Genomic DNA, 20574 nt, shown 5'->3' with positions numbered 1-20574 from the left:
TCAACGTATGCACATCTTGTTCATGGGGAAAATAAACCTTGGGTTTTCAGCATTGACAGGAAAACGAAGCCTCCTAATCTAATTTATGCTCTTGATTATTCTGTTTCTGGAGAGGAAAGCCTTTAAAATTACTCGCACTTCTCTAGGGGGCAGAGCAATTATTTTAAGTGATGTGACAAAAAGAAGAAAAGATTATATGATCTTCATGAAAAGTTGACTTGATTCAGGTCTAAAAGTGTGATTTAGGGCAAAACACTAACACCGTGAGTTGGGTCATTAAAAGAAAGAGTCCTATCACCAAAACCCAGGTTACTAATGCAACATTTTACTTTTTATAATGTGGTGGATTACAGTTTCTCCTAATCCATTCAAATTATACATGATTTAAATCTGGGCTACTGACAAATACAGAGGAGTAGCCATTAGTTAGACACTTCTTGGTGATAGCCAAGAACATCCCATCTGTGCTTATCCAGAATCCAACAACTCAGCACACAAGTGATTTTGTTGTTACTTTGTTGTATTTACTTTCATCTGCGGTATTTGGAGTATAATAAAAATAGTGTAAAGGATGCTGGTCAAACTAAATAGTGGACTGAGCCCAATTACCATAATAACAATCAGCAGATAAAAAATTCTGCACATTAAATTTCTTGCAATCTAATTGTACCTGAGGATGGGAAATAAGAAAATGTTTTTACTTCAGCAAATCTCATTCAAGTCAGGTCCTTCTCCACAGTTCAAAAGTGAGAATAGATTCCGTTAACTAACATTTAACCAGGTTTTCCTTGCCTTTGGAGGAAAAGAATCCTGTTCTCAACCTGATCTCTGGTAAGAAAAGTCCTGTATCAAAAATCTGTTCATTTAGATACATGTCAGATATTCTCTTTATAATTGTAACAAGTAAATTATACTTTTCTCATGGTGGATTGGACAATAATAGAGTGTTAGAGTACCAAAAGCTACTGGTTGCCACTGTTTTAAGTGCCTCCCCAGCCCCACCTCTTTTGGTAAATCCTAAGATGGTGGCATCAGTTTTGAAAGTGTGTGGCTTGTGTGAGATTGGAGAAGATGGTGGTACTGGAGTAAAGAGAGCCTCCACTTGATACCTGAAATGCAGACAGCTATTCTGACCTGTAGCAGTAGTGCAAGTTACCCTTCACCAGCATCTGTACAGCAGGGAATTCTGGTTTTAGTTCATTAATAGCATTGTGTGTATGAGGAGGTTCAAAGCTACAGAGGCCTGTAGGACTTTATATCCATGGCTTCTCTCCTTCAAACAATGCTGCTTTGGTGTTCTAATCTGTGTTATGTTTCCATTTCTGTAAGATACTCTGTAATTTTGATACTTGATTTATTTTCTTTAAACAACTAAGTATAAAAAGACTTGAGTTTTGTTCATCAAACGAACTATACTGCTGTTGTGTCTCTTTCTCTTCAGTATGGTTTTAAGAGCGCAGCTGACTTTCATTTTCTACTCAGTCAATACACACATCTTCACTGTTTGAAAGATGTTACAGCTGTTAAGGAATCTTCATGAATCTGAAGATAATTTCTTGTGAAGTCGAATACAGATGTACTGTCACTCATAGTGTTTATATCAAAAACATCAATTTATTAAAACTTACTTTTATAAGGAAAAAAGTTCAGTTTGACTAGGGAAAAATGCTTTGTTCTTTTCTTTCCAGGTGCAGTGCGGTGACTTTCCTCACCTGTTAGTGTATGGACCATCGGGTGCTGGAAAAAAGACAAGAATAATGTGTATTCTACGTGAACTTTATGGTGTTGGAGTGGAAAAATTGAGAATTGAACACCAGACCATCACGGTGAGCATTTCACTCTAAGGCCTTCCGCATATTTATAACAGGCTATGTGTCATCATTCTTTCCCCTTTCCCCCTTGCCCCCCAGTCGCTGCCCAATGTATGATTTAAATGAGTTTCACGGGTAATTCTGGTACACTATAGATGGTAGAATTCATTTCAGGTTACCTAGTAAGTTGATGTGTCAGCTAGAAACTCATGTTTCTGAAGTTCATTGCTTTGAGAGCCATAGTGGGTATGAAAAGAAAGGGAGTGATTTTGAGAAGAATTTTCAAGGTGGAATGAACTGACTTGTAAGGACTGGGCAGCTGAGCCAGTACATTGGGAAAGGAGGAGCCGGGCTCTGCGCTGCTGAGAGGCTTCCCTGAGCTTGCCCTGCCCGAGCATTTGGGCCTCAGACCATGCAGTGCGTTTTCATGTTCTTTCCTCGTGGATGATGTTTAGGACCTAGCTGAAGTGCCTCCCACCTCTATTAGAATTAGTTTTTCCTTGTACTTCCCATAATGAGAAATAAAAACTTGTATGTTATAGAAGGACACAAAATAAGAGCTGAACAAATGGAAAGACGGCATGTTCTTGGGTTGGAGGCTTAATATGTAAAAGTGTCTTTTCTCCCTCTACTGTAAATTTTAGTGAAATTCCAATAAAAATCCAAGTGGTTTTTTTTTTTAATTGTTTGAAATAATCTTATTTTACATATGGAAGAATATATTTCTGAGACTGATCAAAGTAATTATGAAAAAAATTAGTGAGAAATCATATTGCCAGTCTGTTGTAATTGAAACAATATTGTTTGGTGTTGGAATAGAGATTAGACCAGCAAAACTATAAAGGAGCCCCCAAATATGCTGGAGAGTCTATTTCAAGTCAGTGAGGAAAAGATGAGCTTATGTAATAAACATGTCAGCATAACTAGTTATCTATCTGGAAGAAAATATAGGTGAATTTCTATGACATACAGTGTATAAAGACAAATTCAAGATGAGTAAAACCTTCAATGTTAAAATGAAACAGAAAAAATCTTAAAATTTCTTGGACTGTATAAATAGCCTGTGGGTCAAGGATAACTTTGAATAGAAAACCTGGAAGCTGTAGAAGAAATGAAGTAGATACCTGGCTATGCAGGAATTTTAAAAGTTTGTATTGCAAAAGATAAATAAAATCAATAGAAAAGTGAAAGGTTGTCAAAATATATTTGAAAAGAATGTGTTAGATAATAGATTTTACAGATCAACATCAGAAAGAAAAATGAAGAAAAAATAGTCACAGGAGAGAAATATAAGTGGTCAGTAAATGTACGTAAAGATTTTTGACCTTTGTAATAGTCAAGGAGAGAAGCAGTGTGAGTCTTTTATATACTTATCGGATTGGCGGAAATTAAAAGACATGATAAAACCTACTGTAGATGGGAAATTTGGGGGAGTAGTATTTGTACATTGTTGGTAGAAAAGCAAATTGTTAGAGTTTTTGTGGAAAGCATATGGGTTATACACACAAATATATGTATACACACACGCATACATAGATACACACTGCTTATATACGTGTATGTGTGTGTATATATGCACATATATCCACATATATATGTTTAGAAAACATACCTTCAATCCAGCAAATCCTTTACTGGGAATCTATCACACAGAAATGAAAGTAGTGCTTGAGATGTGTACAACAATGTTAATTGTGGAATTCTTTGAGATGATGCAAAGCAAGAAACAAAATGCTCATCAAGCATGACTAGCTTTGAAACATCCATACTATAGGATGTTATGCAACTATAGTACCCTATGCCAGTTGTTTCAGGGACACTGCCAAGTTGTACTATTAAGTAGGGAAAGCAAAAGATTCCCCCTTATTTTTTTTTGTGTACAAGAAATGGCACTCTACATATATGTTTATTTTTGTGTGTTATGGACAAGTCTGAGAAAGTATATATGCAAATTGTTTATAATGATTATCTACTCATAATTGGGGACAGCTTGGGAATTTATGGAGGTAAGTGAAAAAAATATCTTCACAATGAAAAAGGATGTGTGATACGACCCAGTTTATGTTACTCTGTACATTAAGCAAAGAGTAGAGTTAATGGAGTTAAAACATTAGTGTTTATCTCAAGTGTTAATTTTTTATTAAACAAAATTGTTCATGATAAAAGAGAAAGCTATGAAAATAAAAAAAAAAAAAAGAGGGAGGGCTAATAAATAAGCATTTGTAAATCTTTTTTTTAACCTAGACTCCATCTAAAAAGAAAATTGAAATCAGCACCATTGCAAGTAATTACCACCTTGAAGTTAATCCCAGGTAAGTTGTTACTATACAGAAATAAGCATTTTTAGAATAATGGTTTTCAGGCTTTTTTTTTTTTTTTTAAAGAGTAGAATGCTTTCTTCAAAACAAAATCATATGCATGGAAGCCCAGTGTATAAAACAGATTAAAGTCGAGATGCCCTGTTTGAAAGAGGAGGCCTAGAATATTCCCACTTTCCTTTCTCCCTGAGACCCTCAAGTCAAGTGATTTTAATAATGTAGTTAAGTTTTCTTGCTATACATTGCTCAGTGTTTTTTCACAAAGCACCTTGTGTACAAAGTAGGTTGTTAAATTATATTGATCATTCAGAAGTATGTCTATAAAGTTTGGAATGTCTGGAGTGAATGTTTCAGAAACTGAATATGGGTTACCAGATGTTTCTTTGCCGCTTCCTCTTTTTAAAATTCTTGATTATAGGCTAATAGTCCATCAACCTATGTTTATAGTATCTTTCATGAGGTAATAAGATGAGGATTGTATTGGGGAGGCACAATGAAAACTCATGTAATGACAATTAAGGAATAAATAGTGTAGGAAGATTGAATTGGGAGTGAAGCTGGGTAAGGCTTTGGTGCTCCTGTGTGGCCCGATGTGATCCTGGAGAGAATAAAGCGCATCCTCAGGCAAAGGCAAGTGGCACAGAGACAAGAGCAAGCATCCATTTCAGGGAGAGGAAGGACACTGAGTGGAGTAGAGGGAATACGGGTATCAGCTAATAGGCACTGTGTTAAAAGCATTACATGGATTGTTATATTTACCTGTAAGAGGTAGGTATTGCTCTCTGTAGGTTTGTCAAAGAGTATTAAGAGAAATAGGGTTGGTGGGAATAGGTCTGATGATAAAAGTAGAGGGTGTTAATTTGATAGGCGAAAGAGAAATGTTTGTATTCTTGACTAGGAAAATGATCATAAAAGACACTGTGAGTATATTGATGTAATAGTAGAGAATTGGGAAAGACATGATGGCTGTATGAGAAAATAAATGAAAGCTGATTGCTTTGCCCTCTTTTTCTTCTTGTGTGTTCCTCTATAGAAAGAATAGCCAGTTAGGGATTAAATTGATTGTTTTTTAGGTGTTTGAAATTGGCATTCAGTCAGCCTAAATTGAGCAGGTAACATAGGTTGGTTTGTGGGGTGCTTGACGTAAGTGCCAAAGCAGTGATACAGGTATAAACGACAGATTGATGCCTGGATATAATGAGCATGTAGCTTAGAGAGTTGTGACTTTTTGTCTTAAATTAACATGCTTATTCCCTCTCCTTGCCAAGCCCTTGAATCGACTCTGTGGGTGTGTTGGAAGGCTTTTCAAGGCTTGTCCTCTCTCAAGTCTTTGCTGTGTTGAGGATGAGAAGATTGCAGGTTGAATTCCTGTTTCAAAGAATTTTTGTATTTTGAGCAATTACAGATAATTGAGAAATTAGCTGTAGCTAGGTAGTAACTTTTGACAGTGGTACAGAAGTGTCAAAGTAGTTGTCAAACAGTTAATTATTATTGCTATTTTTAAACAGTAAACTTAACATAGAACGTGTTCAGTGTTTTCAATGAAGTTAATGAAAATGTAATTGATTATAGGAATATTGTTTGTATTTGTGATGACTAAAATATTTCACCATTAAAGTTTTGTGGATATGATTAGGTATAATAGTTTTGATTATAATTTTAATCACTTAAGGTCTTCAACATTTTTCTTATAGTAGCAAGCTAAGAATAAGGGCATGATACTCTCTAAACATACACATAAATATGTACCACTTTTTTGTTCTGTCCAGTGATGCCGGGAATAGTGACCGAGTAGTCATTCAGGAGATGTTGAAAACAGTGGCACAGTCACAGCAACTTGAAACAAACTCTCAACGAGATTTTAAAGGTATGTTGTAAGAAGATTTCTTTTTATGAGGCAATCAACTTGTAAACCCGGTGGGGGGGGCGGGGTCAGAGAAGATGTAGTGGGGACATGTACATTCGATTCACTTAGCAAGTATTTATTAAGCCCCTGCTCTGTGCCTAGGTTTATGCTATGTGTTTGAGATTCAGACTGAACAGGAGGGGCACTAGCTCTGTGCTCATCGGCGTCTGTCATCTGATGAAATGGAAGTTTGGGGAAAAGAGAGACACTATTTGATATTTTGGAACTAGGTGAATAATGAAAATTCACTTTATATTTAAAATTAGAAGTTTTATGATTTTAAAATTAATGTTCTTATGGCTAAAATTGTTACCAAAAATTTAGATAAACAAAAGAAAATTAAAATCAGCTACAGTTCTGCCATCCAGAGGCAACTTCTTTTAACATTTTGGTCCTAACCTTCCAGTATTTTTTCCTGTGTGTATATATATGCAAACTTTCTTAGAGGTGAGATTTATTGCTGATACATATGCAGACGTTTAATGCTTTTAGTATATTTTGCCAAATGCATCATTGAAAGAGGAGGTAGATTTATACCGCTACTAACAGTGTTTGAGAATGCCCATTTCTCCCTGATATTTATCAACACTATATACAATTATTTTTAATCTTTGTCATTTTGAGTGGAAAAAAATAAATTGTGTTTTGTTTTTCTTTAGTGATTATCAGCAGTTTTTTCTTTTTCACATTGGCTGGTTTTACTGTTTTGTGAATTGCCTGTCTATATTCCCAGCCTATTTCTATCTTTCTTAGTATCTAGATTTCATAATGAATTTACATTTAGGTATTTGAGTTTTTTTTTAAATATTTTGCAACTGGTTTTTTTTTTGTACATATGACAGCTATGTAGTTTTATATCCTGCTGAGTTATTAAATTCTCTTATTGTTTGTAATGGTCTTTCTACTGATTCTTTAGGTTTCTCAGATATATATTCCTGCCATCTGTAATGAGAGGTAGATTTTCCTCTCCCTTTCCATTTGTATGCCTCTGGATGCTTTCTGTTGTCTTTTATCTTGGCCAGTCCCTCCCGCAGTGTATGTAATAGTATAGAGATGGTGGACATCTGTTTCATGATTTTGGAAGGAAAGCCTTAGTGCTTCCCCTTTAAGTTACTCACTAGATTTTGACCTGAGATATATTTGTTTTATGGTAAGTTAGGATTCATCAATTCCTATCTTAGTGTTTCTAACATGAATGGGTAATAAATTTTGTCAAATGCGTCATGCGTCTTCTGCATCCATGGATATGATCTTATGATTTTTTCTTCTTATCTCTGCTAATATGACATGTTATATTACTGGATTTTCTAATATTGAACCTGCTTTGCATTTTTAGAGTAAACATCACTTAGTCATGATATGCTAATTTTTTTAATATGCTGCTGTTTTCTGCCTGCTGATGGTTTATTTTGCATCATTTTCTCTGTAATATTTTTTGTTTGGTGCTTTGCCAGATTTTGCCATTAATATTAAATTTGCTTTATGAAACAAATTTGGAAGTTTTCCTTCTTTTTTTGTCTTCTAGAATAATTTAGGTAGCATTCTTGCTGTCTGATGTTTAAAAGTTTGATAGTATTTCCCTATGAAATCATCTAGTCTTGGTGCTCTGTTGTGGACAGATCTTTAATTACTTTCACTATTTCCTATGCTTAATTTTTCTTAGTTGTATTTTTCTTGAAAATTGCCCATGTCATCTATGTTTTCAATTTTCTTTGTTGTTAGAGTTGTTAAAATTTTCTGTTTTGATGGTTATTTCCATGTTGTGATTTCTAATTGTGTGTATTTATGCTTTTTCCCCTTTGAGATATTAGTTCTGTTTATCTGTTTCAAATTAATTGCTTTTTATTTTTAATTCCTTCCCTTTTATTTTGGCTTCCTTTGATTCATATTTTCTTCACTTATTGATGTGTATTTAAAACTATAAATTTTCCTTGAGAACAACTTTAGCAGATATGGCATGTTTTCATTATTGTTGTTTTCAAGAAATTCTGTAATTTAATTTGGTATTTCACTTTTTATCTCATAGTTGTCTAATAGAATGGTTTAAAATTTCATGTCAGAGTGCCTTTTTTATTTTTTAAAGTTAGTTTACCTTTTTATCATATTATGGTCAGAGAATATATGCATTTGTTCTTAAAGTTTCAAGTTTGTGACTAAAATAGGGACAGATTTGGTGGATGTAACATCTGTATGTAAAAAGATCTACTCTCTATTATCGGGGTTCAGAATTCAATATATATGTAACTGACTTAGCTTGTTGATCATTTTGTTAGATGTTCTATATGTATCCATACAGTACATTTGAAATGTCTTGAATAAGAGGTATGCTGGTGTCTCCTATTAGTAAGTTTCTATTTCTCCTTGTTTCTCTTACAGTTACTGATTTATGAACACAGGTGTGTTGTTTTAGTACATAATTAGAAATATTTGTTATCTCTTCAAGGTGAATTTTATCCCTTAGCTTTGTAAGTGTCCTTCTTTATCTTTTTTAGTGCTTTCTGTCAGATAACAAGATTGTGCCCCTGCTTTATTTATAATTACCTGGAATTTATTTTTGCCTGCCCATCCTTTGATTTTTAAAGTTTTCTCAGTATATTTGTTTTAGGTGTTTTTCTTGTTTATAGCATAGTGTTGGATTTTGCTTTGTTAGCCAATCTGAAAATTGTTTTCTTTTAATAAGGGCGATAAGCTCATTTAAAAATACATTTATTGATATATTTGGCCTCATCTCTTGTTATTTTGGTTTGTGTGAAAATCTCTCTTTTGGTGTCTTTTTTTTAATTAGGGCGGTCTCTATTTTTGTTTAATTAGTTACCTTTATACTCAATACCTTTCTATACTGCCCTCAGACCCTCTCCTTCTGTCTTTGATTTATTTTTGCTTTGCAGTTGGGTATTGGATTCTTGCCTACCATGAGCAATATTGAGATTGTTCATTGTAATTATACTCTATATTTTCAGAACTTTCAGCAAATATGTGCTGTAGAATCTTTTATAACTGTTGGTATATATTAGAATATGAAGTGGTGTTTGTACAATCTTTTATAACTGTTGATATATATTAGAATATGAAGTGGTGTTTGGCTGCCCTGTGTTGATTTTCCAAGTTATACATTTTGCCCTTTCAATATGACATGCTTGATTCAGAAAAATTTTCCTGAGTTTTTGTTTTATTATATGTTATATGTATGTTAATGTTTATTATATATGTTTTATATATTACTTATGTTTATTTTTATTTTATATATATTTGTGTTTTATTGCTTTGAGTTTCTTCAGTCTCATGTTATATGCATGTTGGATTCTCCTTGGCTATATTTTATGTTTTTCACTTTATCTCAAATATTTATCTTTTATTATTTTTTTCCTTTTCATTGTGTTTATTTGTTCTCATGTTTCCTCTTGGGAAGCATTTGTGAAATGATTTTTCCTTATAATTCTAATTATTTCTTAAGTTCTGTACCTCACTTCTTCTTGTTTTATAGGTTGAATCATTTTCTTAATTTTTTAAAGCTCATTTTGAGATATAGTATACAATTTTCAGCTGCTTTGTAGGCATCTCATTCTGGTGTGTATTGTCCGTAGGGATGCTATTCTGTCCTGTCCTAGTCTCCTTTTTCTCGTAACTTTGTTTGAATCAGCCATGATCCTTTCTGTTGCTGTTTTTTATTTACATGAAGTGAGTTTTCCTGTACTCTTAGGAAGGACTGTTAAGCTGGCAGGGTTCTTCTGTGTTCAGGGCTCTAGAGCTGTCTCTTGGTTTGTTTTCACAGTTATAAAATAAATGGCCTTGTATTCTCAGAGACCTATCTCCTATCTTCTCCTCTACTTTTATCTGAGTATTTTGTTCTGTTCTGATTTTCCTATTCTGCTCATTTGGGTTCTCTTTCCAGAATTTCTTCTCATTGTGGAGCATTGTCTTGGAAAGGAACTTCATTTTGTTAGTTGGAAGAGTTTATAGGGTCAGAACTTACTGCATCATGGCTCTCTTGCTCTCATGAATTGGGACTGTGGAGCCCCTTCCCAATTTTGACTGACAGATTGGTCCAGGAGGCTTTCCAGTTGTTCCTGTGGGTGATTTGGGAATTTTCCTTTCCTAAAGGCTGTCAGTAACCTAGTTGACTTCCCTTCACTTCCTCCCCCAAAGATGCCAAAACCATATGGGTGTTTAAATTTTAGTTTGTTCTCACTTGCTCATATTTAGGGTTTCTTAGGTAAAACTTATCACTTAGTTTTGATATCAATGTTGTCTGTGTATCTTTGGTTCTGTAATCTTTAGTTGCTCTGTTCTTATGGGGAGATTGAAATGCTACACTACTGCCACTGCCAGTGACACTTTCTGGAAATGATTTCTTAATATAATGAAAAATACAACGCTTGGATTTAACCCCTGTCTACATATTATTCCTGAAACACTTTTAAGTGCTCATTCTTGACTGTGGCCAGCAGAATCTTACTGTCCGTGTGGCCAGATGTCTGTGTGCCTTGTTGGCTACATCTCTTCTGTGAGTGTTTTCCAAAGTCCATTCCTGAGAATGCTAAGATTTAAGATGTTCCACAAAACTGTTTTCTTGAGATAAGACATTTTGAAGAAATACAGAACATCTTTTTTTTTTTTTTTGGCCCTTTTAAATTTATTTTCTTTTTCACAATTTTAGTTATTTCCATTATCATAAAATACAATATATATACCGAAAGGTGTTAACTTGCGATGTACAGCTCAACAAGCAGTTATATAGATAATTTCAAGAATTGTTATGGGTTACAGTTCCACAATTTCATTTCTTTCCTTATTATGAAATGTAAGGTATATACAGAAAGGTGAAAACTTTCAAAGCACAATTCAACAAGTAGCTATAGAGAAAATTTCAAAGAATGTTACAGGTTATAGTTCCACCATGCCATTTATTTCCATCTATCTATTCTAATACTCTAGCATCTAAAAAAATACATATATTTATATACAGTTTCAGTATTCATAGACCTTTGTTAAATCCTTATTTGTTGCTACTCCTTCCTCTCAATCTCTTTCTCCATCTTCCTGGGTGTCTAGGCAGTGAGCACCCTAACTTGTTCATATTGAAAGGGGTGTCAACAATATGGGGAAGGGGGCTGCATCTGATTGTTGTTCTTACAGAGCACAGTACATCTTTATTGTGGTGATTTATAGTACATGTTAATATGTTAAAGACTCTGATGAATTTTATGACGAAATAACCTCTTTAACTTTGTGTAGCATAGTGTTATCTTAGTCTTGTTTGACTAGGGAATTTTTAAAAATAAAAATAAAATAAATTATTCTCACTATCCCTATCACCTTAATTTGCCATGACCAGCCAAGGGGAAGAGTAAGATACTCAGGCTTATTATTCGTGATTTCACTCTGAATAATGAAGAGGAGATAGATATTGAAGTTAAAGTTTGTTTTGTTTCTCTTTGGCTTAGTGGTATTGTTAACAGAGGTTGACAAACTCACCAAAGACGCTCAGCATGCCTTGCGCAGAACCATGGAAAAGTACATGTCCACCTGCAGACTGATCCTGTGCTGTAACTCCACGTCGAAAGTGATACCGCCCATTCGTAGTAGGTGCCTGGCAGTCCGCGTGCCTGCTCCCAGCATTGAAGATGTACGTCAAGTTAGACTTCTCGGGACAAATTCAGTTCGGATTCAGTGAGCGCTGTGTGTGCGTCCCTGTTGTGTGGTTTTGTAAAAACCTAGTGAAACATATCACTAGTTCAAGAACAGCTGTGAACCTGGATGCTAACCATTGGTAGATAGGCAAACCAAGCTATATTCTGGTAAATACCAGGAACCAATATATAGAAAGCATTCTCTTCAGAGCTTCTTGTACTTTCAGCAAGTAGATATTAAGAACTTTACTTCACAAGGTAAAGACTAATTATTTAGTGTTTTCTACATCAAGCTGGTTTAATTGGCTGAAAGAGGAGACTTGAGTATGGAGGGAATAGTTGTTGTGAGGAGGTGACATAGGCACACCCTTGGGGGGCCAGTCCCTGGGAAGGGGGGGCCAGTATTGTTTAGTCTAAAACAATATTGATTTTTTTTTCCTTTATCATTCTTTCCAGCTATCAATAAAAGTGATTTCTTATGATAAACAGCTTCTGTACTGTTAATAGATTTTTAGAGATTGTATGCCAAATAATAATAATATGTAACACTATGTAAATTACACAGTGGTAAAGTATCTTTATTATAAATTTCACTTATAAAAGTTTTAGGAGTAATACAGTTAAAAATGTCTTCAAAGATATTAACAACAGAAACTCTCTCAATATGCTTTTATGTTAATTATTTTGTTTGTAGATTTGCCACGTGTTATCTACTGTGTGCAAGAAGGAGGGTCTGACTCTTCCTTCACAACTGGCTCGTCGACTTGCAGAGAAGTCCTGCAGGAATCTCAGAAAAGCCCTCCTCATGTGTGAGGCCTGCAGAGTGCAACAGTGAGCGCAGGGGGAGTTACCACCACAGACACCTGGGGGCATAGGCACACTTCTGCTTAATTTACTGTGTTCTTTCTTTGTCATGTAGGTATCCTTTTACTGAAGATCAGGAGATCCCTGAGACAGACTGGGAAGTGTATCTGAGGGAGACTGCAAATGCTATTGTCAGTCAGCAGACCCCACAAAGGTAACAGCGTGAGAAGACAGGGGTAGATGTTTTATCATCCAGGTGGTACAGACTTCATGAGTTTCAGATGAGCTGTTTTAGACCAACACCAGGCCATTTTGAATTATGATTAAATCTTGAATCTAAACATTAAAGTTTTAAAGAAAAGGTAGGATTTTATTTTAGAAATTCAGTTTTTTGGAATGGCTGGTCTGTGATGTCATAGATTTTATTAAGCTGTTAACATGTAAAAGTAGAATTTATATATAAATTAAAACAGATCTTGAACTTTTAGTTCTCCTTTCAGGATTTCAGATGACTTATAATACCTAACACACTGTGTCTAGCTTTCTAATATTGGAAAGAACTCTGTAGCTTTGTAACTGAGCACCAAATGCTAGAAGGACACTAGACTGAGTCTTCTCGTTCTTATCCTCCTCAGTTTTAGCCATCTGTCTTTCAGCAGGTAATTTTGTCTTGGAGGCTGCTGTCAGTGCTACCCTGAGAGGATCTGTGGGCCTGGACTGTTAATGAGGAGCAAGAGAGACGGTGCAGTAATGGTTCTAGAACTAGAAAACCCTGTGCACATGTGCAACGATAGGTGCTGTGAAGAATCATATTGCGTAGATACATTGGTAGTTAGGAAGTATTTTTTGGCACATTTGCTGCAAAGGAATTTCCTTTTAGTTCTGTTGTTTTATTAGTGGCAGGGCTGTACTGAAAACACCTCAACAACTAGTTGTTTGATTTACAACAGTTCTGCTCTAGAAGGGAATCTGCCCTTCTCCAAGTCAAGAGGGACAGTCTCAGGCCCACACTCTGTGGTGGTGGAGACGGTGCTCTGGGCCCACTGGGACCTAGTCCCCCACCCTTGTACCTGCCGGAACTGAGAACCCATATTTCGACTTGAGAGCATAGTTGGTCTTTTTGGGGTGCAGAAGAGCCCAACGGCAACCACTAAACTTAAGCTTCCTTGATTTAAGTGAAAATAATGGTGAAAGGCACATATTATGTTTGTCCTCTTAGGTGGTAGAACTTCTGAGTTCTAATTTTTTAAGAGATTCTTCAAAGAGATTATAAAATGTGTTCTTTGGCTGCCACATAGATTCGTGGGTGTAGATACTAAGTCCAACATAGTTGGTACTTAGTGTTTCCTTGGGGTTTACTTTTTTTTTTTTTTTTTTTTTTCATTTTTATTGAGATTGTTCAGATACCATACAATTATCCAAAGATCCAAAGTGTACAATCACTTGCCCCTGGGTACCCTCATACAGCTGTGCATCCATCACACTTAATTTTTGTTCAATTATTAGAAACTTTTCATTACTCCAGACAAGAAATAAAGTGAAAGATGAAAAAAGAAAAAAAAAGAAAAGGAAACTCTAATCCTCCCCTATCCCTAACCAACCCCCCTCAATTGTTGACTCCTAGTATTGATATAGTACGTTTGTTACTGTTTATGAAAAAATGTTGAAATACTACTAACTGTAGTATATAGTTTATAATAGGTATATAGTTCTTTCCTATATGCCCCTCTATTATTAACTTCTAATTGTATTGTCATACATTTGTTCTGGTTCATGAAGTGATTTCTAGTATTTGTACAGTTGATCATGGACATTGCCCACCATAAAGAATCAGACAATACCACCAATGTCAAGTGTCTAACATGCCTCTCCTATCCCCCCCTCTTATCTGCATTCACCTTGGTATATCACCTTTGTTACATTAAAGGAAGCATAATACAGTGATTCTATTAGTTACAGTATCTAGTTTATGCTGATTGCATCCCTCCCCCAATGCCTCCCCATTTTTAACACCTTGCAAGGTTGACATTTGTTTGTTCTCCCTCGTAAAAGAACATATTTGTACATTTTATCACAATTGTTGAATACTCTAGATTTCACCAAGTTACACAGTCCCAGTCATTATCTTTCTTCCTTTCTTGTGGTGTCTCACGTGCTCCCCATCTTCCTCTCTCAACCGTATTCATAGTTACCTTTGTTCAGTGTACTTACATTGTTGTGCTACCATGTCCCAAAATTGTGTTCCAAACCACACACTCCTGTCTTCTATCACCCTGTAGTGCTCCCTTTAGTATTTCCTGTAGGGCAGGTATCTTGTTCACAAAGTCTCTCATTGTCTGTTTGTCAGAAAATATTTTGAGCTCTCCCTCATATTTGAAGGACAGCTTTGCTGGATACAGGATTCTTGGTTGGTGGTTTTTCTCTTTCAGTATCTTAAACATATCACACCACTTCCTTCTTGCCTCCATGGTTTCTACTGAGAGATCTGTACATAGTCTTATTAAGCTTCCTTTGTATGTAATGGATTGCTTTTCTCTTGCTGCTTTCAGGATTCTCTCTTTGTCTTTGACATTTGATAATCTGATTATTAAGTGTCTTGGCGTAGGCCTATTCATATCTCTTCTGTTTGGAGTACGCTGCGCTTCTTGGATCTGTAATTTTATGTCTTTCTTAAGAGATGGGAAATTTTCATTAATTATTTCCTCTATTATTGCTTCTGCCCCCTTTCCCCTCTCTTCTCCTTCTGGGACACCAATGATACGTACATTATTGTACTTTGTTTCATCTTTGAGTTCCCAGAGACGTTGCTCATATTTTTTCATTCTTTTCTCCATCTGCTCCTTTGCGTGTAGGCTTTCAGGTGTTTTGTTCTCCAGTTCCTGAGTGTTTTCTTCTGCCTCTTGAGATCTGCTGTTGTATGTTTCCATTGTGTCTTTCATCTCTTGTGTTGTGCCTTTCATTTCCATAGATTCTACCAGTAGATTTTTTGAACTTTTGATTTCTGCCGTATACATGTCCAGTGCTTCCTTTACAGCCTCTATCTCTTTTGCAGTATCTTCTCTAAACTTTTTGAATTGATTTAGCATTAGTTGTTTAAATTCCTGTATCTCAGTTGAAGTGTACGTTTGTTCCTTTGACTGGGCCATAACTTTGTTTTTCTTAGTGTAGGTTGTAATTTTCTGTTGTCTAGGCATGGTTTCCTTGTTTATCCAAATCAGGTTTTCCCAGACCAGAACAGAGGGGAGAAATATTCAGTATCTGGTTTCCCTGCGGGTGTGTCTTAAAAAATTGCTCCACCCTTTGATGCCTCGAGTCACTGTGCTTTTCTGCCCAGCAGGTGACGCCTGTTAGCCTATAATTCTTGACTGGTGTGAGGAGGTATGGCCGTGTTCCCCCAGGCTCTGGGGTCTGGTTCTGAATGGAAAGGGCCCCACCCTTTTCCTTCTAGAGAAGACAGAGCCCCCAGATGGAGGTCATTAGCATTTCAATGGTCTCGCTCTCGCTTGTGCTGTCTCCGCCCTTCCCCGAGTCACAGCCCTGGAAACTTAAAATGACTGGGGCTTTCTCCACTGAGCCGAAAAAGAAACAGATAGTCCCCTTCAGACCCAGTCAAGGCGACCCTCCGGCTCTCCCAGGTCAGTCGTCACCCAAAGCCTCTGTCTGTTTTTTGGGGCTGCGTACCTGTAGTGAGCAGTTCACACTCGCTACTTAAAACCCCAGTTGGAGCTCAGCTGAGCTGTATTCGCTTGCTGGGAGAGAGCTTCTCTCTGGCACCACAAGGCTTTGCAGCTCGGGCTATGGGGGAGGGGGTCTCCCGACCTGGTTCCGCAGGTTTTACTTACAGATTTTATGCTGTGTTCTCGGGCATTCCTCCCAATTCAGGTTGGTGTATGATGAGTGGATGGTCTCGTTTGTCCCCCCGCAGTTATTCTGGATTATTTACTAGTTGTTTCTGGTTTTTTGTAGTTCCAGGGGAACTGCTTAGCTTCCACTCCTCTCTATGCCGCCATCTTGCCCCTCCTCGGGGTTTACTTTTAATTCCTGTTATTAAATTATTTTAGTTGAAGGAATAATTAGTTTTCAAAAATGTCAAACATAAATAGTCTGATAAGAAAAGGGATCTTGTTGTTAGGAAAAAGTGTGTACTCTATGTTTTCAAATGTTGATAAGTGAAAAAAATCTAAGCCTTTAAGAGATGGAATTCCAGACAAAGAATGTCTTAGGAGCCCTTTACTTGTATACAATATTTCTTCACTGAACATGATTTAGAGTCTTTTCAGGACACTTAGGTTTCTTGTTTTTGTTTTGTTTTTAAAGAAGAAAAGAATGGTAGTGTTAGAACTTTCCTACTTGTAAGGGATTCAGGTATAAATATGGTAATATTTGACAATTATCAGACGCATTTTTAAACCTTTAGTATATTATTGCTTTGCTGAATTCTTCCAGCTGCTGCTACCCTTTCCTCCAAATTTTTTAACAGGTTTTGGCAGCTCACAAATGAACTTATGTAAGAAGAGATGCTGTTGTTTCCTGTTCAAACTAACACTTGTGGGAATTATTCCATTGCACTGCATGGAAAGAAATTCTTAATTCCAGAAAGCTGTGGGGCTGTTCAGAAATACTGAGAGAGCAGTGTCCTTAACCTTGCTGTGATATTTGTAGTATTGATCCTTGTTGAATCTATTTTGGAAGTCATAATTTTCTAATTTGACAATTTATGAGTGTTAATATTTAGTGAATGCTGCTTATGTCAGCTTGCATATTGCATTCTCTCATTTGATTCATTTGACAGTCTGTGAGGAAAGTATTATTCTTTCCGTATTTTGTAGATAAGAAAATTAGGATTTAGAAAGATTAAGTAACTTGCCCAAGACATTCAATTAGTAAGTGGCAGGGTTCTAGAATACCCATGTTTCTCTTAACCTCTTGCAGCCTCCTATGAAATAATGACAAAGACACAGTAAATGCAGAATTTCTTAATTTTTTTAAAACCTGAGTAATGATAGAAATTACCTCTGACTCTACATGAGAAATGTGATAATGTGGATAAGGTGTGCATTGTGGGCCCCAGTGCAGCCCAGTGGGCAAATAGATCGTAACTCAACTTGTCAGAAATAAATCATGTGCAAAATTATTACAGTAATCTGTACCATATGGCATTTATTTCTTTATGTTATGTTTCTAATAATCAAGCTTTATTTTTGAGTCATTGTATCATACTTTAGAAGGATCAAAGGCTTGGGAGTCAGGCTCAACTCTAAATGCTGGCTGACCTCCCTGAACTTTGATGGCAGCTTAACCTCTGAACTCCAAGTTCGGTTTCTGTGGGAGGGAGCTGTTGTGAGGAACACACAGTGGGCCGAAATGAAGCTAGGACAGGGTAGGGTGTTTAATGCTTTGGCAGACCTTGGATGGATATGAACTTTATAGTAAGACACATGCATACGTACATGTTTAAATCATTGCTCGACTGTGGTCAATGCTGTCGAGTCCTGTATGCTGTCCCAAGTTTTAGTTTTATCACCTAAAAAAATGGAGAGAACACCTCACAGAGCTGCTGTGAGCATATTACAGTGTCTTGCACATAGCAGGTGCTCAGTAAATGATAGTGGTTTTTTTTTCCCTACTTTTATTTAGTTTTAATGTGAGAGGACTTCGTACTCCTAGAGTCCCAAGAAAGTGGTGCCTGAAATTCTACTTTTAAGAAATTTATTTTACAAATCACTTCTCTGAAGTATCAGAAGTATGGAACATCTGCAGTATTTTTTTAGCAGAGATTCAGAACAGCTCCCCCCACCCCCCAACTTTGGGAAGGTAAATATATGTATGGAGGGAAATATAGATAAAGATATTTGTTTTATGTATCTTTGGAATTTTAAATTGTCACTTTTTTTCTTGCTATTTTAAAATGTCACATGTTCATTTCCTTCCTTCACCCTTTTCTCTTCCAAAAAAGAGTTAAGAAGGGCCTAGGTGGGTTAAGGGCTTAGACGCTGTGAATATAATTGGAACTGAAATAAGGAGAAGCTTCTATATGTGTATTCCATGGTAAACCATTTAAGAAAATGTGCCTGTATTAGATTGCTTATTCAATTCATAAGGTAAAACTGCACAGTAGGTACTTGGAAAAATCACCTCTTTTAATCACAAAATACTATTGATTTTGTCTTTACATAGGCTCCTTGAAGTCCGTGGCAGACTCTACGAGCTTGTAACTCATTGTATTCCTCCTGAGATAATAATGAAGGTAACTCAATTTCAGATCATGAACTGTTTGTAACTGTATGACTTGGACATTGGATTGGCTGTGTGGTCACAGGGCTTCTGTCACCTCCTCCTGTTCCAGCTCACTACATCGATAGATATTTACTGTGCCTCTACCGTGTGCCAGGCACCATTTAGGGTAGTGTTGAAGGAGACAGGTGAGTGCCCTGCCTTCAGGGAAGTTATAGTCTAGTGGGGTGAAGTAGGACACAGTAAAGAAGTAGGAGGATTTCAGAATAAATGCTGTAAAGGAAAGAGCAAGGCAATAATGATGTAATGGAGGGTGGTGCTAATTTAGAGTGGAAATGGCTTTTCTGAGGAAGTGAGGAAATTCTGTTTAAGCTAAGACCTGGAGGATTAAAGGGAGGCAACCCTTTCAATAGCTGGGGTGTAAGTGTTTCAGACAGTGAGGCTCAGTGCATGTGGGAAAGCGTGGTAAGGAGTCAGGTTCTAAGAGATGGGCCGAGTCCAGACTGTGTACGGTGTTGTAGGCCCTGGCTTCAAGTTTGGCCTGTCAGCTTCCTAGCTAGCTGGCTAGATTGACTGTACAGATATTAGGGGATTCAGGGTTGTTTGTTTGTTTATCTTTACTAAAATTATGTGGTGATACACGAAAAGATTTAAATGATGCTGAATATACAAAGGGAAAAGTGAAGATCCACCCTTCCATTTCCAGAAAGCAAACCATTGTGTGTGTGTGTGTGTGTGTGTGTGTAGTTTCACAGTGTTCTGCAACTGTTTTTTTTATTCACCATGATAAAATGGACATTCTTTCATGATAGTACAGGGTTTCATTCTTTTTAAGTGGATGGGTAATATTTCATTGTATGAATATAGAAAGAATTTATCAAATGTGACCCCTGTAGGTAGACCTTGAAGTTGTCTACAGGTTATTATTATTCTAAAAAATGCCTTGGTGAGCATCTTTGTACTTATATCCTTATATCCTTGTGCAGGTAAATATTTGGATGTGGTAGATCACCACCACATTTTCACATTATAGAAAAGCTATGAAACCTTTTGCTTTTGGATGAAGACTCTGGTTCACATGAAACAATTGAATGTTTTACATGTATAAAAAAGAACATAGGCAACCTAACTTTGATTTTCCTGTTTGAATGAGAGCAATGAAACATTTTCAGCTCATATTTTTTTCAGTGTTTACTTTTTAAATTACTAGTTATCTTTCTTCAGGGCCTTCTCTCAGAACTTTTACACAATTGTGATGGACAACTGAAAGGGGAAGTGGCCCAGATGGCGGCTTACTATGAACACCGTCTTCAGCTTGGGAGTAAAGCCATTTATCACTTGGAAGCATTTGTGGCCAAATTTATGGCACTTTATAAGAAGTTCATGGAGGATGGATTGGAAGGCATGATATTCTAACTTTGATCAGTAATTCTTCTGAATATTTCCCGGTATCAACATTTAAATACAGTTTTTATTGGAAGAGCTGTGGGTTAAATAAATTGAGTTTACTTAATCATGCCTTGTGTTTTTTTTGCAATGATTCTTAACTATCCTGTCTGATTTTGGCAGAGTTTGGGCTCAAATGCCTTGGGACTGTAAGGCTACCAAGCTAAACTTGGGTGAAGAACATATTCAGGGTCACAACCAGGTCTCAGTATTCCTTTGTTTTCACTTTTCTCATTTAGCAGTCAGTCAGGGATGTGTGGAGATTTTGTGGTAGCCCCTTATGGAGCTTTCACTTCCAGGATCTCCTAGTTTAATCTCTGACTGGTCTGTCAGTCACCATGGGCAACGCCTGCAACCTTGCGCTAACAGAGCTGTGGGTTTTCCCCATCCTGTTTGAACCTAATCTGCCACATTTAGTGAGCAAA

General features: G+C 36.5%; 1 protein-coding gene across 1 annotated transcript in view; it reads left to right on the top strand.

Annotated features, from left to right (window-relative positions):
- The window catches only part of RFC3 (replication factor C subunit 3), a 35108-nt gene extending 14902 nt beyond the window's left edge, over positions 1-20206 (top strand). Inside the window, exons 2-9 of the mRNA XM_037800103.1 lie at positions 1689-1826; positions 4056-4123; positions 5899-5996; positions 11480-11661; positions 12360-12496; positions 12585-12683; positions 18647-18716; positions 19928-20206. Coding sequence (XP_037656031.1) covers positions 1689-1826; positions 4056-4123; positions 5899-5996; positions 11480-11661; positions 12360-12496; positions 12585-12683; positions 18647-18716; positions 19928-20119 — 984 coding nt within the window. The 3' untranslated portion in view covers positions 20120-20206. The remainder of the gene's footprint in view (positions 1-1688; positions 1827-4055; positions 4124-5898; positions 5997-11479; positions 11662-12359; positions 12497-12584; positions 12684-18646; positions 18717-19927) is intronic.
- The last annotated feature ends 368 nt before the right edge of the window (positions 20207-20574 follow it).

This window comes from Choloepus didactylus, chromosome 12 (assembly GCF_015220235.1).
Source record: "Choloepus didactylus isolate mChoDid1 chromosome 12, mChoDid1.pri, whole genome shotgun sequence".
Lineage (NCBI taxonomy): Eukaryota > Metazoa > Chordata > Mammalia > Pilosa > Megalonychidae > Choloepus > Choloepus didactylus.
Note: the sequence above shows the minus strand (reverse complement) of the source record. Positions and strands in the feature narration are given on the sequence as shown.